The sequence below is a fragment of the Artibeus jamaicensis genome, unplaced genomic scaffold, assembly GCF_021234435.1.
Source record: "Artibeus jamaicensis isolate MK-2021 breed Jamaican fruit bat unplaced genomic scaffold, CSHL_Jam_final contig_887, whole genome shotgun sequence".
NCBI lineage: Eukaryota > Metazoa > Chordata > Mammalia > Chiroptera > Phyllostomidae > Artibeus > Artibeus jamaicensis.
The window spans coordinates 1706583-1721127 of record NW_026522003.1 but is presented as its reverse complement, the minus strand read 5'-3'; the positions used below and the strand labels follow the sequence as shown (position 1 = coordinate 1721127).

At 39.9% G+C, this 14545-nt stretch overlaps 1 gene segment (V, D, J or C); it reads left to right on the top strand.

Annotated features, from left to right (window-relative positions):
* LOC128625796 (T cell receptor alpha variable 36/delta variable 7-like) lies at positions 1-693 on the top strand. The segment is given in 2 exon segments: positions 1-123; positions 329-693. Coding segments are annotated over 2 exon segments (417 nt in total).
* Positions 694-14545: the final 13852 nt, after the last annotated feature.

Genomic DNA, 14545 nt, shown 5'->3' with positions numbered 1-14545 from the left:
TACAAAAGGAGGGAAAGTTCAGGGTAGTGAATACCATTTTACCCAGGGGGAAAAAAAACAAGAACTGAAGGATGGAGAAGTGGCCACGAGCTTCACTGGTGATCTTATGGCTTCAGCTGAGCTGTGAGTAGCACTACTGCAAAGGGTCAGAGACAACTGGGAAAACTGAGGACTGGTGCTCAGAACAGTTAGAGGGAAAAGAAGGACTCATTCTGACTTATCTGGGATCACTTATGGTTTTAATGAAGAATAATCATGATCTCTGAGAAGACTTGACCTGACATCACTTTCTCTGGCTAACTTCTATGTGTTGGTTTTTCCTAAACAGGGGTGTCCAGTGATGACGAGGTGATGCAGAGCCCCCCATCTCTACTTGTTCATGAGGGAGACAATGCAACTCTCAACTGCCATTATAAAGTGACTACCTTCCAAAGCCTACTGTGGTATAAACAGGAAGAGAAATACCCCATATTTCTGTTTAGGCTAATTACAAGTGACATTGACAAAGGAAGAATAAGAGGCACCTTAGATAAGAAAGAACGTCTCAGCACCCTGCACATCACAGCCACCCAGCCAGGGGACTCAGCCACCTACCTCTGCGCAGTGGAGGCACAGTGCTCTCTAGTCACCTGCAGTCTGTACATAAAAGCTACAGCTGAGGATCCTGCCACTGTTAAATGGAGAACTTCCTAAACTGGGAGTGCTCTCAAAAATAAGCTGTAAAGAGAAGACACTCTTGTTCAAGATCCTCATGCCCCTGTTGACAATTATGCAGTTTACTGAGTCCTAACTCAGACTGAGTCATGTCACTGCATTCACCACATTTTCCGTGCTTTTCTGTGAGACTCAGTGCAGCTATGTTTGTAGAGGGTCACTCATGTCATAACAACTCCATACCAGCCATGATGCCCTGTGGAAGAAAGGAAGCCCTTTTACCAGAATTGTACCAGCATCTGGTATATGCACCACCCACCTTTGACTCAGCTGACAGCATGGATGCATGAAAAGTCCTGTTTATTTTTGGTTTTACCTTCTCACCCAGAACAGACACACATAAGTAGAGTTCTGCAAGTAACTTTTATTGCTAGACCTATTAGCCAAAGATGGCGCGTACAAAAGGAAGTTATCATTACTTGGTTTGAACAAAAATGTTTCTTCCCCACTTGCAGTATCCTTCTGCATTGTCTATTCTAGGTGCCACATGAGACTGGTGACAGAATTTTCTCAAGATGTACACATAATTAAAATGTCTACTACCTAAGTAACCTCTCAAAAAGAAGGATTAGCTAAGCTAAGTTATGCAAAACTAACATAAACTTGACTTGGTTATGTTCTGACATATTCTTTCAATGAAATATATATTTGTATATGTTATATATTCCCTCATTGTATTTTCAAAATAACTCTGATAGATCATTGTTCTTGTTTTCAGTTAGCAGATTAGAACATGCAAACTCGGAAAGATTAAGATTCCTCTCACCCCAGAGAAATGCCTAATAAAATCTGAAATGAAATCTATCCAATTCCAAACTCTGGGTTTCCTCCACTACATGTCCTGTGTTAAATATCACAAGGGGAAAAAGTTTACTCACAATACGATTACAAGTATAAACCAGAAAACTACATAAAACACTAAAAAAACTAGTGTTTAACATGTGATAAAATACATGTCCAAAATAACATGTGAATAAAATAATTTCTAAAAGTTTCTAGCTGTGTTAGTTGCCTTTGAGTACTGGGCTTTACTCTGCTTATTGTTTTGATGTTTTAAAATATTCTTTATTTTTTAAACTACCTACCTAGGAGCCTGATACTGAGCATTATTTTAGAAATGGAAAAATACAATACACTTCATTTTAAAATATCAAAATCCATGGGCTGGGATGGGAGTAAATAAAAACTGTACCTCAACATTAAATAAATCTTTAAAAAGTTCATTCCCAAAGACATTATAAGAGTGAAAAAATAAAAATTCAAGTAACGTGAAAGTGTGCTATATAGTTATTATCTGAAACAGTTCAGCTGGATTATAATGGGAACTATCTATGATCAAATGGCATGGCATTCAACAAGGTTTTTGATTGCTGCTAGCCCTTCAAGTCACTGCAGACTGATGCTCCCTGAAGTTGGGAAGGTGTTAAAATTACAGACAGACCTATTTCTCCTGATCCTTGATTTTAATGACTACCTTACAAGCAGAGTGTTTTTAATACCCTATCTCTGTAGGAAAGTTTAGACAGTAAAGGCACCATGGCTCCTGAGTTTGTTAGAAAACGTATTACAGTTGAGCACAGTTGAGACCGCACTGCTCTGGAGAGGAGGAAACAGTGTGGGGAAAGAAAGGAGAAGTAATCACTAAAGTGGAGGGAAGCCCTGACCAGTGTGGTTCAGTTGGTTGGGTGTTGTCCTGGGAAGCAAAAGGTCAATTCCATGTTAAGGTTTGTAGGTTCTTCCCTAGTCAGACCCATGTGAGAGGCAATGGATCAATGTTTGGCTCCCTCTTTCCAAAAGTAAGTAAATAAATAAAAATTTTAGTGGGGGACAAATAGGATACAAATGAACAGAATGCAACACCATTTTTCAGTCTGCACACACCTTTGCTGATTTTCTTTCCTTCCCTCCTTTTCTACCTATACCAAGAGCCTGAAATCAGGGAGTCAAGATGGAAGGAGAAGTTGGCTGTCATTAAAATAGAAGCAGGAAATCCCCCTGTTTTTAAGGAGAATATTTAAAGTGAAAACAACAGGAAGAAGAAAGACAACATAGTTATTTTCTCATTTGAAGACCTAGGAAAGAAAGAGTTAGAAAGAAGGAGCTCCTACCCTTTTCAACAGCTTGGAACTGGAAAGCATTATGCTGAGTGAAATAAGCCAGGTGGTGAAAGACAAATACTATATGATGTCACCTTTAACAGGAAGCTAAACAACAAAACAAACAAGCAAGCAGAATAAAAACAAAGACACTGAAATAGAGAACAGGGGGACAGTGACCAGAGGGGAGAGGGGAGGGAATTTCAGGGGAAAAGGGGGAAGGATTTACAGGAACTAGTATAAAGGACACATGGAAAACAACTAAGCAGGGTGAAGCTAAGCATGGGAGGGAGGTGGGGGGCACGGGGTGGGGTGGGCTGGGATGGGAGTAAAAGACAGAATACTGTAGTTGAAAAATAATTAAATTTAAAAAAAGAAGGAGGCCAATGACTAATCACCTTGCAGATGACTGTCCTTAATGCACTAGATACGTTCATCCCAAATTCTTATAACCCTGATTTTTATTGTATCCTCCTCCCCCATCCTTAACTGTCCAAACTTATTGAGGACCAAAGCTGAAAAATAAAAATCACTGTTCCAACTCTTGCTATTCACGACAAAATCATCCTATCCCTGCAATGTACAGTCTACATGCCTGCAAATGTTCCCACATACAATCCGTGTCAGAGACTTAGTCTCCAGTGTTTTAAATACTAGGACATGAGGGCCTCCCTGATGAATCATTATAAATTATGAAAAATATTTAACACTTACTAAATTCATGTAGTGGGTCAAGGAAGTCACATTATTTCATCTGCTTTTTGATCGGTTAAAATATTTCATAATTTTAGATGTTTCTTTCTCCCATGGTAGAAATGGGGCCTGATGGAGGGTTTTCCCTAAGGGGAGACAATGCAGCATTCTCAGCAGCTGACACCAGGCCTTGTGAGACTTGCTGCTTACAGGCTGAGTGCAATGCCTGTCTGTGACAAGCTGGCCCAGGATTTTCCCTCAACAAGCTCACTATCATTCTGGGGTACATAAACTCGTAAGGATGAAAACGGGTCCTTATCTCCCTTAGCAGATGGCTACATAAATAACTATAGATTTTAACCTATGAATTTCACCAAATTTTTTCTAAGAAAAAAAATCCACTAAGAAAAAACAAGAAACCTGCAACTGGAGGTATTATAACCTTAATTGTAAAACAATTTAAACATTCATTCATTGGATTGAGCCATCAACTTGCTACATTTTATAGATTTACACCAAATCTATAAAATGTAAAGATTAGAAAGTGACATGAAAAGTGTGTGTAGAGTAATATTAAGTTAAATAAATGAATGGGTCAAAAAACTGTGGCACATTTACACAATGGGATTCTCTGCAGCAGAAAGAAAGAAGGAGCTCCTACCCTTTGTGACAGCATGGATGGAACTGGAAAGCATTATCCTAAGCGAAATAAGCCAGCCAGTGAAAGACAAACACCATATGATCTCACCTTTAACAGGAACCTAAACAGCAAAACAAACAAACAAGCAAAATATAACCAAAGACACTGAAAGAGAACAGGCTGACAGTGATCGGGGCAGGGAGGGGTGGAATTTCAGGGGAAAAGGGGCAGGGTTTGCAGGAACAAGTATAAAGAATACATGGGCAAAAACAAGGGTGGGACGGCAACAGAAGGGAAATGGCGAGTGTCCTGGAATGGGGGTAAAAGGCAGAAAACTGTACTTGAACAACAATTAAATTTTTTTTAATTTAAATTAAAATTAAAAAATAGAACAAGGCCACCATTCTGGTCCTCTAGTGTTCTTAGTCTAACTCCCACTATAAGGACGTTGTTGTTTTATTTCTCTTCCTCTAAACAGTTATGTTTCTTATTCTAAACAGTTATGTTTTTAACATTCTTCATATCACCTTCTTCTTTTTGTTCTTGCCTGGCACACCTGGATCCAGAATATCCCATGTCTCCTCACAATATCACCTGAAAGTTCTCAAAAATATACTAAAAAAAAGTGCATGTTTTTATGAGACCCAAGGTCCTTAACTTGTATCTCAAAACACATGTGTCTGTCACCTTGATGGAAAGGCCTCTGGCTGACCCAAACCTCCTTTGGAGAGTCGGAGCACTTGCACTAGTTGGTAGTTGCACAAGGGGACCGTCTGTAAAATCCACTTCTGCCTAGTTCGGGTGGATAATGAGCCAGATTCTGAGATGCTCTAAGGAATCTGGTCAAGACTCCCTAGTGACTACCCAGAAAGAAAAATCTCCTGAGACCCATTCTCAGCCATCCTGCACTTAGTGAGCATTCAGCACATGGTATTTAGGATCATTTAGGTTTTATACTGCATCGCACCTGATGGACTCTTTCCACAAATGCCATCTAGGCATTGATGCCACTTACAACTCAGGACTCCAAGACCAGAAAATCCTCCCATCCCCAGCTAATCAAAACGGAAGGGTCCCCTCCCTCGTCTGGACCTGAAGAAGCTACTCTATTTCAGACTGACGCCTCCTCCTCTCCTTTTTTCTTTTCCTTCCCTTTTCATTTCTTCATTCTCCATCTTCTCCTTCCTCCTCCCCTCCTCCTCTCCCCCTTCTTCTTCTTCTTTAAAAATTATTCTGACAGGTGTACCTATACTTTCAAAAGGAAACATTAGTGAGAGAGTTTTTGTTTGCTTGTTTGTTGGTTTGTTTGTTTTTTCCAGAAGATTCCTGAGACATAAAAAAAATCTGTGAAGTCCTTCCCCCCCGCTGGTTCACTCTATCTCAGGGATATGAAGAGCTTACCATTTATAAAAAACTCAGCGGTTTTGGAGGGTGTTGTGGGCAGCAAAGGGCAGAGGGGGGAGGGTGATGCAGGTGGAATGGGGGCAGTTTCCTTTTCACTCTTTCCTGTTTCCTACTGCATTAAGAACTGAACAAATTTACATCTCGAAAGAGTAACTTCTCACCAAAATAATATTACAAGATTATTATTAACTTGTTGTAAAAAAAACAAATGAAAGAAACAGCTATAACCTCAACCTGCATAAATTACCGCTATTAACTGTTTAGCATTTATACTTCCCATTTCACCTGAGTAGATGGACAACTAAAAAAAATAAGTCTAAAGGGTATTAACGTTATTTCAAACACAGAACAAGTGTTTCTCAAAGTCACTGCAAAACAAGGTTTTTCTGTTCCTTCAAAAAAACCTCTTAATGTAATTAAGTCAAGCTCCTCCCATGTCTGACATGTGAGTCATGGTGAAACCCTCCAGAAATCTCCCCTCAGGGACTTGATCTCCCAGAGATGCTATCAGTTTAAAGCTTCCACTGAATATAGTAAGTTCATGAATGGGGACTCCACCAGCAATGATGAATACCAAGTTTATCTTCTCTTCACTTCTAGCACTGGCCCTCTCAGGTAAGAGTCCTGGCCTGCTTCCCTAGTTGCCATCCTGCATGAGACAGCCAGGATGACACTTGGCTGATGTGTGTTTTCTGTTGCAGAGCCTGGGGGAGCAGCCTGGATCCAGCCCCAGCAGACAGAAGTACGTGGAACAGAGGGGAAGAGCGTGGAACTCCTTTGTAATTACAATGCTTCATCTGTACGCTATGTTGATCTCTACTGGTTTCGACAGTATCCAAACCAGGCACTGGAGTATATTCTTTACAGAGGGTGGGGACACTCTGGAAAAGGAGATGCCAGATTTGCTGCAGAAAAGTTTTATTCAAAGAGTACAGCAAAAGAAACACATTTACACATCAGAAATCTGGTGCCTGCAGACTCTGCCCTATATCACTGTGCTCTGAGAGAGGCACACTGGTAGCTCTGCACAGGGCCGCTGTGCAAGAACAGCATGCAGGGCAGGAAGGAGAGTGGGGCTCGCAGCTTCACACAGACTTTTTTTTTTTTTCAAGACACAGCATGGTAGTCAGAAGATATTAGAGCAGGAGAGTCCTGCTCTAATTATGTAACAGCTATATAATTGCAGGAAATAAATAGTTTAAGCTTTTGAAGTTTCCAGTTTCTGAAATTAGAGATAATAATTCTATAAGCTATTATGAGACATGGCTTTAACATATGGGTGAAAGTTATGTTTTTTCTCTTTCTCAATAACTGCTTTGATCTCAAGGGTCCTTTCTCTCAGTATCTAATAATCTCATTTGCACGACACTGGAAAAAACAATAATAATTATTAAAACCCTAAAAGTACATATCCAGAATCCAGAAAAGGGAGTCTTCATGCCAAGGGTTGAAGGTCAAGCTCAGCAAGTCCAGCCACTAGAGGACAGGGGAGCCTGAGGCGCTCACTCATTCCTGAGCTCTCAGCCATGGGAAGTTGGGCATTTCTCATGATGCAAACAAGAACAGAGACTGGTTCCTCATAAGACTAAAGAAAAGAGGAAAAGGTTTGGCACTGGCTGGGGTGGCAGTGGGTTGAGGACAGAGAAATTGCTTTGGTGTCTATTATCATGCTTCTTTGGCAGCTCTCACCTTTCCAGGTGGAGATAGGAGGCCAACCGAGGTGAGTGGAATCCTAGGTCCGAAGGACTCCTATTGCCATGATTCCACTCACCCTTCTAATAGACAGCTCCCATCCAGTCAGGTCTATGCAAAGGTTAGCGTCTTTGCTTGTACTGGTGTTGGTGTTGATGGCACAGAAAAAAAGAATATTTAGAGCCTTACTCAGTACAAAGTCAGCTGCAGCACAAGCACCTTATGGCTCTGAGGCTGTGAACAACAGGCTTCTGCAATCAAAGGGAAGCCTGAACCAGCCTCACCCAGTGATCAATGACCACATGAGCCAATAAGATGGCCTGGAAATGAGATGGCAAACCAGAGTTTTACCAGTAGTTTCTCCTACCAAAAATAAACAAGTTAAAATAAAGATCAGGAAAAATTGTATTTAGAAAATAATTTTTAACATTGTGCTTAAAGCTAACTTTAAAAAATTGAGTTATGGGGAGACTGTTGTCATGAAGCATCAAATAATTTAAGGGAAGTAACATGGAACTTCCCTTAGCTTCAGCTGGTGGGACATTGTTATTTTATATCCTGTTGGTAGTAATGCAGTATATTGCTACAAAACTTTACATAATAAACCACTTGGAAAGAGATTTTAGAATTCATTAAACAGTTCATCTCTTTGATTTGTTACTCAGAATTTACATCAAGCACTCATTTTAAGTAGAAAAACCATGTATAGACAAGAAAATACACTAGTGAATATTTGTCAACCATTTAGAGGAATTTGAATGCTGTATAACCATTTGACAAATGAGTTAGTAAGACTAACAACATGGAAATGCTCTCGACATCCAGCTAAGTAAAGTACTGAGTACATATATGTGACCATGCTTAACTTACATTGTAGTAAGCAAATGCTCTGAGCTGCAAATACTTGGCAGGTATTTTTACTTATTTGTTCTCTTGGTTTTAGTGACATCCCAATGGGAAAATATTTCAAGTGATTTTTTTAAAGCTCAGGAGCCTCCAGGAATTGACGGTTTTCTGTGAACTTGCAGGAAGCAGCCAGGACTATTATTCTCCCCATGTCAGCTGTGAGGCCAGGAGATCAGGGGAGTCCTTCTGTGCACTCAGAATGCCCGCAGTAAGGGGGGGAAATAAAAACTGTAAGAACAAAACCTCAGAGCTTGTACCCACTCACCCACCACAGGGATCGGGTGGGAGACCCACAGGCCCTAAACTGGAAGGAAGATCAGACTGTGGGCAGCTCGACTGAAGCATGGAAAGGAGACGGGTGACTGTGTGGGAGGAAAAGCCGTCTCCAACTACGTTCACTGGGTGTTTTCAGCCCACAGGCCCCAAATTAACTCTCACCTTTCAACTTAGCAGATTTCCTTAAAATAGTTTTATCTTTTAATCTAATTATCTTATTTTTCTTTAAACTTCTGGTACATTCAAATCATAAAAAGCAATACTTCTGATTGTAATAAATGAAGCAGTACTGAGATATATAAAGAAAATGTTAATCCTCACCCACTCTCTCTCATCCCTATGAGAAAAACAATTAATAACCTGGTAAGTGTCCTTCTCCCCATTGTCCCTGCTGATACAAATACAAACAAACAGCCAAGTATATAGTGGTTGGCTGGTTTACATGTTTATTGCTCTTTCCATTGATATATCTAGCATGTTGTGAGGGGAAAATCCCCCCAAAATGGAATTTATTTATAAAAAATTGAGTATTTATTCTTAATATTTATACTTCAGTCACCTTCAAAGTGCTCTCCATTTGATGCCATACAAGTGGAAACATTTTTTCAACTGCTCAAAACGGTTTTTGAAATCATTGATCTTGATGTCTTTTGTGTTTCTGCTGTTTTTTGTTTCAACTCTTCTTCATCAGGAAAACGTTTCCCTTTGAGGGTTTTTTCATGCAGTGAAACAACAGAAAAGTGGCTCAGGAAAAGATTGGGTGAATAAGGAGAGGGAAGAGGAGGTCATGCGTTTTTGGTCAAAAACTGACCACTCAGAGTAGTGTGGGCAGGTGCACTCATAAATCGCCCATCATGAAATGGGCCAACATGTTGAAAGAGTCTTCAAAAACAATTCACTGAAGCCAAATGCAGTCCCTCGCTGCAACGCCAGCTGGTGCACTGACACAGGTGAGTTCCAGGAACACTCACCTTGCAGGGGAAGCCTGTACTTACTACAAGGAGCCTACCCTTTAGAAGATAATTCCATTTTTTTAGGTCACTACCATATATATATATATATAACTTGGTTTATTTTTCCACATTGAATAGGAAATTCAACGTGATAAAATACCCCTACAGGGCCATAGATATTATTCTAACTAATTTATTTTAACTAATGTCTAACTGTCCACAGTATGGATGAACCATAGTCTTTTCAGCATTTCTTCATAAATAATTCAGTTTTCTCAGGTTAAAACTATTGCTGTGATAAGTGACTATACCTTATATTAGTCATTATACAGTTTATATCTTTAGGATAAATTTCTGAAAGTTGGATTATTGAATCAAAGGATATCTATATCCTTATTTCTAACAAACATTTTTTGGATTGCTTTCAAATTAAAATATAGTATTTCACACTTTTATTAGTATATATGTGAATTTCCTTTTTCTTTTCTTCTACTAGTTATGATGTGAGCACTGTGTTGTTAAGAACATCAGGATAGAGTATTTAACTGAGCCCAATTAATGTTTTTATATAAACTTTTAAGATTCAAGGGGGTTGGAGGTGGAGATCTACTTGTCAACTGGAGGCACCCAGTCCAGCCTCCATCTAGTTCAAGAGTTGAGGTCTGGCAGGTTCTTATGGCAAATATTAAATGCAGGAGAAAGCAGAGCTAAAAGAAGGTGCTCTAGACTACCTTTTTATCCTTTTATTGAAAGAATTTTCCATGAATTTCCTGTGAGTTATGAATGTCTAGTTTCTGAACCAACTTGCCTTAACCTACACCTGTCTCTAAGAGGTGCCACAAGGTAGAAGTCCCTCACACCAACCGCTGTGAAGTGTCCAAGTGTGGGTTTGGTGAGGAAGGGCATATTCCTGAGGCTGGCCACTCCTTCCAGGAAAATGCAGGTGAGGGCTCTGTAGCCCCTGAAGAAACCACTAACACTATCATGAGATACCTGCCACTCTGTCTAGACAGAGATAAGAACCAAGAAGAAGGAGCAAGAACCTCTCCTCCACAGTACAGAGCTGTTCACATAGAGGAAGAGCAGTCTCAACAACCAAGGAGACAAGGCTACTGAGCCTGGGAGAGAGTGAATGGAGAGTCCCTCATTCTCTCCCACCTGCCTGTCCCAGCCTCTGAGGGCAAGAATAAAGTGGGGAAAGAAAAAGCAGCATGATATCCGAATCACAGCATTTGGATTCCTTTAGAATTATTTTTGCTTACATAACCCATGGAAAGTCCTAAAGAGTACAGAAAAAGCTATAAAGAATGCACAAGCACAGCAATCTGTACATGAAGACTTGTCTAAAACGTGATGCTATGGCCATTACATTCATCCCCCATATCTAGAAGAGACATATGTTATTACAATATACTTACTGAAAAACATCCCTCAATATCACCCCCATGAGAGGAGATGCTGCCTTTGTCATACACTAAATTTCCATACTCAATTGGGTGTAATATTTGATTTGCTATTGCATTTAATTGGCCTGTCTGCCTAGTTTTAATTCACACTTAAAATATTTTTTCTCCTCTATGTCTCTCTCTCTCTCTCTCTCTCTCCATTTATAGAAGAAAATGTGCTTCTTTCAGCCCTGGCTGAGTAGTCTAGTTGGTTACAATGTCATCCTGATGTCAATTTTGTGGGTTCATATTAAGTGAAACAAAAAAAAAATCAATGGCTCACCCTCTTGCCTCTTCCTCTCTCTCTCTCTCTCTCTCAAAATCAATAAATAGAAATTTTTAAAAGAAAATATGCCTTTTCTTTCACATTTTCTTTTAAATTTTTTGTTTTTGCATAAGAATGATATATTTTTAAAACTGCTTTCTGTGTTATAATCTGTCTTTTGGTAGTGATTTCTCTCCCTTTTTTAGGTTTTTCAGATAGATAATCATTTCATCTGCAAACATGCAGATGACATTTTAACTCTTTCATTCTAATTCTTATGCTTCTCACTATCTTCTCTGGGCTGGCAGCATTATCTAGTCACCCCAACACTATGTTGGATAGTGGTAAAGTGATTGGACATCATGGTCTTTCTCCTAACTTTAGTAGGAAAGCTTCCAGCATTTCCCCACAAGAAGGTGCTGAATTGGGGATGTGACATATGCATTTTATGCTCTGGAATTAATTATTAACTCTTTTTTAGTGTTTCTAGAATCAAAGTGTTGTATTTCATTACATGATGTCTCTGTATCAATGGAATTGATCCTAAGATTTTTCTTCTTAGCTGTTATGTCAGTTATTAAACTACTTACTCTTTTTAAATATGTATTTATTATATTCACCCTCACTCAAGGATATGTTTATTGATTTGAGAGAGAAAGAGATGTATCAATGTGAGAGAGAAAAATCAATCACTTGCCCTTCATACACACCCCCACTAGAGATCAAACTCTCACCCTTTCCGTGCACAGCCCACGCTCCAACCAGCTGAGCCAGCTGCCAGGGAAAACTACTTCCTCTTAACTGCGAATACTTTGCTCCTATATTTTGCTTCTCACTGTGGTAAATGCTGATGCCTATCATGCACTGCCACCTACAGTTAGTTTTGTATTTATTTCTACTCTCCTCGATTATATAATTAGCACATTCTATTTTGTGTATTTTATTAGACATCCCAAAGGGTTAAGGTGAATAAATATTACATAACAAACACTCAACATTTATTTTTGACCTGCTACAACCCATGTCTGTTATTGTCTGGGAAAATTGGTAATCACCTTTCACTAGGTACATTCCTGTTGGTGATGATCTGGAAGTTTAGTATCACCACATCTGAGACAGGGGAGAAGACAATTCCAAGGGAAACTCTCATATAAATGTTACTCCTTCCAAACAACTGGATCAACTCCTTCTTCTCTTTTCAGACTAAACTTTTTTTCTATGATAACATTCCTAAGAGTCCTCATCAGTAGAGGGAAAATCTTATGACAAATAGGTTTGCTAGCTTCTCTGAAGTCCCAGAGTTGACATGTTTTGACATTGTTCTGATTGGGGAAAAAGAACAACCATTTCCCAGGAAAGTATAGTAATTTGCAAGTAACCAGCTGCTCCAGCCCCATGTGCCTGCTGTTTTTTCTCAAACAGCAATGAGAGGACAGGAGAAGGTAGAGCACAGTTCATTTCAGGCCTGCACCTGTGACAGGGTGCTAACTCCAGTCTGGGCTTCAGGGAAAAAGCTAGAAGGAGCAGCCTCCCTGCTTTAACATAACTTCATGTATGAAGAAGAATGGAAGACAGACATATACAATTAACAGGAAAGAAGATCAGAGCTCTTTACTCATCACAGACTCTCAGCCCCTTACCTCAGTCCCACAGTAAGAAATAAAGGGAGAGAGGGATGGCAATAGACTTGCTAGGGCCAAGTTATCCAGGAAATGTAGCTGAAAAAATGTGGATAAGTAGGTTTCTATAGTCACCAGAGTCAGGACTGGATGTATAGAATAGAGAAGAGCTTTCTTCCTTAGTCTCTAGTCTTATTGAGTCCCTAATCCTTGGTGAAAATATAGGAGACCATAAAACATAGTTTCATATATCTAATACATAAAATATGAGAAATTACTAGAATTTGAATAGATGCCCATATCTACATGTAAGAAATACTTAGTTACTTGCAAAAACATTAGCATTCTCAGAATTAGCTGACAGAAGGTTGATCTGTCAAAGCTGAGAATATTTTTTTAAAAGGGCGTTATAGTTCCCTTCTTTATGTTTTTAGAGAGAATTTAGGAGAGGTCTAACTATTTTGAATAATTTAAAACTGTTCATGTTAAGAAATTTAACAAAGCACTGTAGACCCTAACCAGAAACACCCAGTTCTTCTCCCAACCTTTTATTTATGCCCCTCAGAGTGCAGCACAGAGTCATACAGGCAAAGGACCTGCAGAGTCCATGAAGGTGAGGAGAGTGAGGAGGGAGCACCAGGCACTAAGAATATTCAGTCATCCCCAGAGACCATTTTGAAACTATGTTTTGTTTTCTATCTTTTTGTTTTCTTTTTTCCCCTCTCTGTATGTTCTAATTTCCTGTAACTGATCATAATGAGTTACCTTGTACTCAGGAGGAAATGGAAAGAAAATTTTTAATAAAAAATTTCAGACCACATGGGGGCAGTGTTTCTTCAATTGACAGAAGTAACTGGCTGGAAGCTGGAACTCTAAATAGGAGCTCCAGAAAGAGTATTTTCAATGATGGCCTTAATGTCACAAATGAGTTTCTGATTGGTTGTAACAAGAGCATGAGGGTCACAGTGGTCTCCACACCAAAAGGAGCAGAAGAATCTGGAACAGAGATGTAAGCTCACTGAACTTGGCCAGTTCCAAGCCTCCTAACAGAATCCTCAGAGGCTCCAGGAAGAAGCAAGGATGGAGATTCCCCTGGGAGCTTCACTGATGCTCCTGTGTGTGCAGCTAACCTGTGAGTGAGGGGGAGTTAGGGAGAGTGAAGAGAAGTGAGGGGGGTGGGAAGGGCCAAGGAAGACAAATGGGACCCCCTTGCTGATGAAATCTAATGGGTTCCCAGGGACAATCTCGGCTTTATTCTAAGGTGTTTTTAAAACTAAGGGGAAATCAACGGTTTCTTATGCATGAAAACCTCTTCACTCTCCTGAACAGGGTCAAACCAACAACCACAGGTGGAACAGAGCCCAGCTTTCCTGAAAGTCCAGGAAGGAGAGAGCTTCACACTCAACTGTAGTTACACAAATCGCTTTTTCAACTTCTTCCAGTGGTTTAGACAGGATCCTGGAGAAGGCCTCAGCAACCTGATACAAATGCAATCAAATGAGGAGAAGATGAGCAGAAAACTCACAGCCAGAGTTAACACGGAGGGCCTGCACTTTTCCCTGCATATGAGGGATTCTCAGCTCCCGGACTCCACCATGTTCCTGTGTGCAGCAGGCACACAGTGTGGTACCTGCATCTGCACCTGCATCTAAACCCTGCAGGGACCTGCACTGACCCCTATAGGGGCTCCAGGACACTGACTGTACCTTGGGTCTGAGCAAAGGGAAAAGTGAGGGGCTCTTTATAGTAAAATGTCAAATATTTTTTATTTGAAAGCAAATACACAGGGATAGATAATATTGTCAAATACCTTCTGATATATTTTGTTTCTCACTGTGAAGT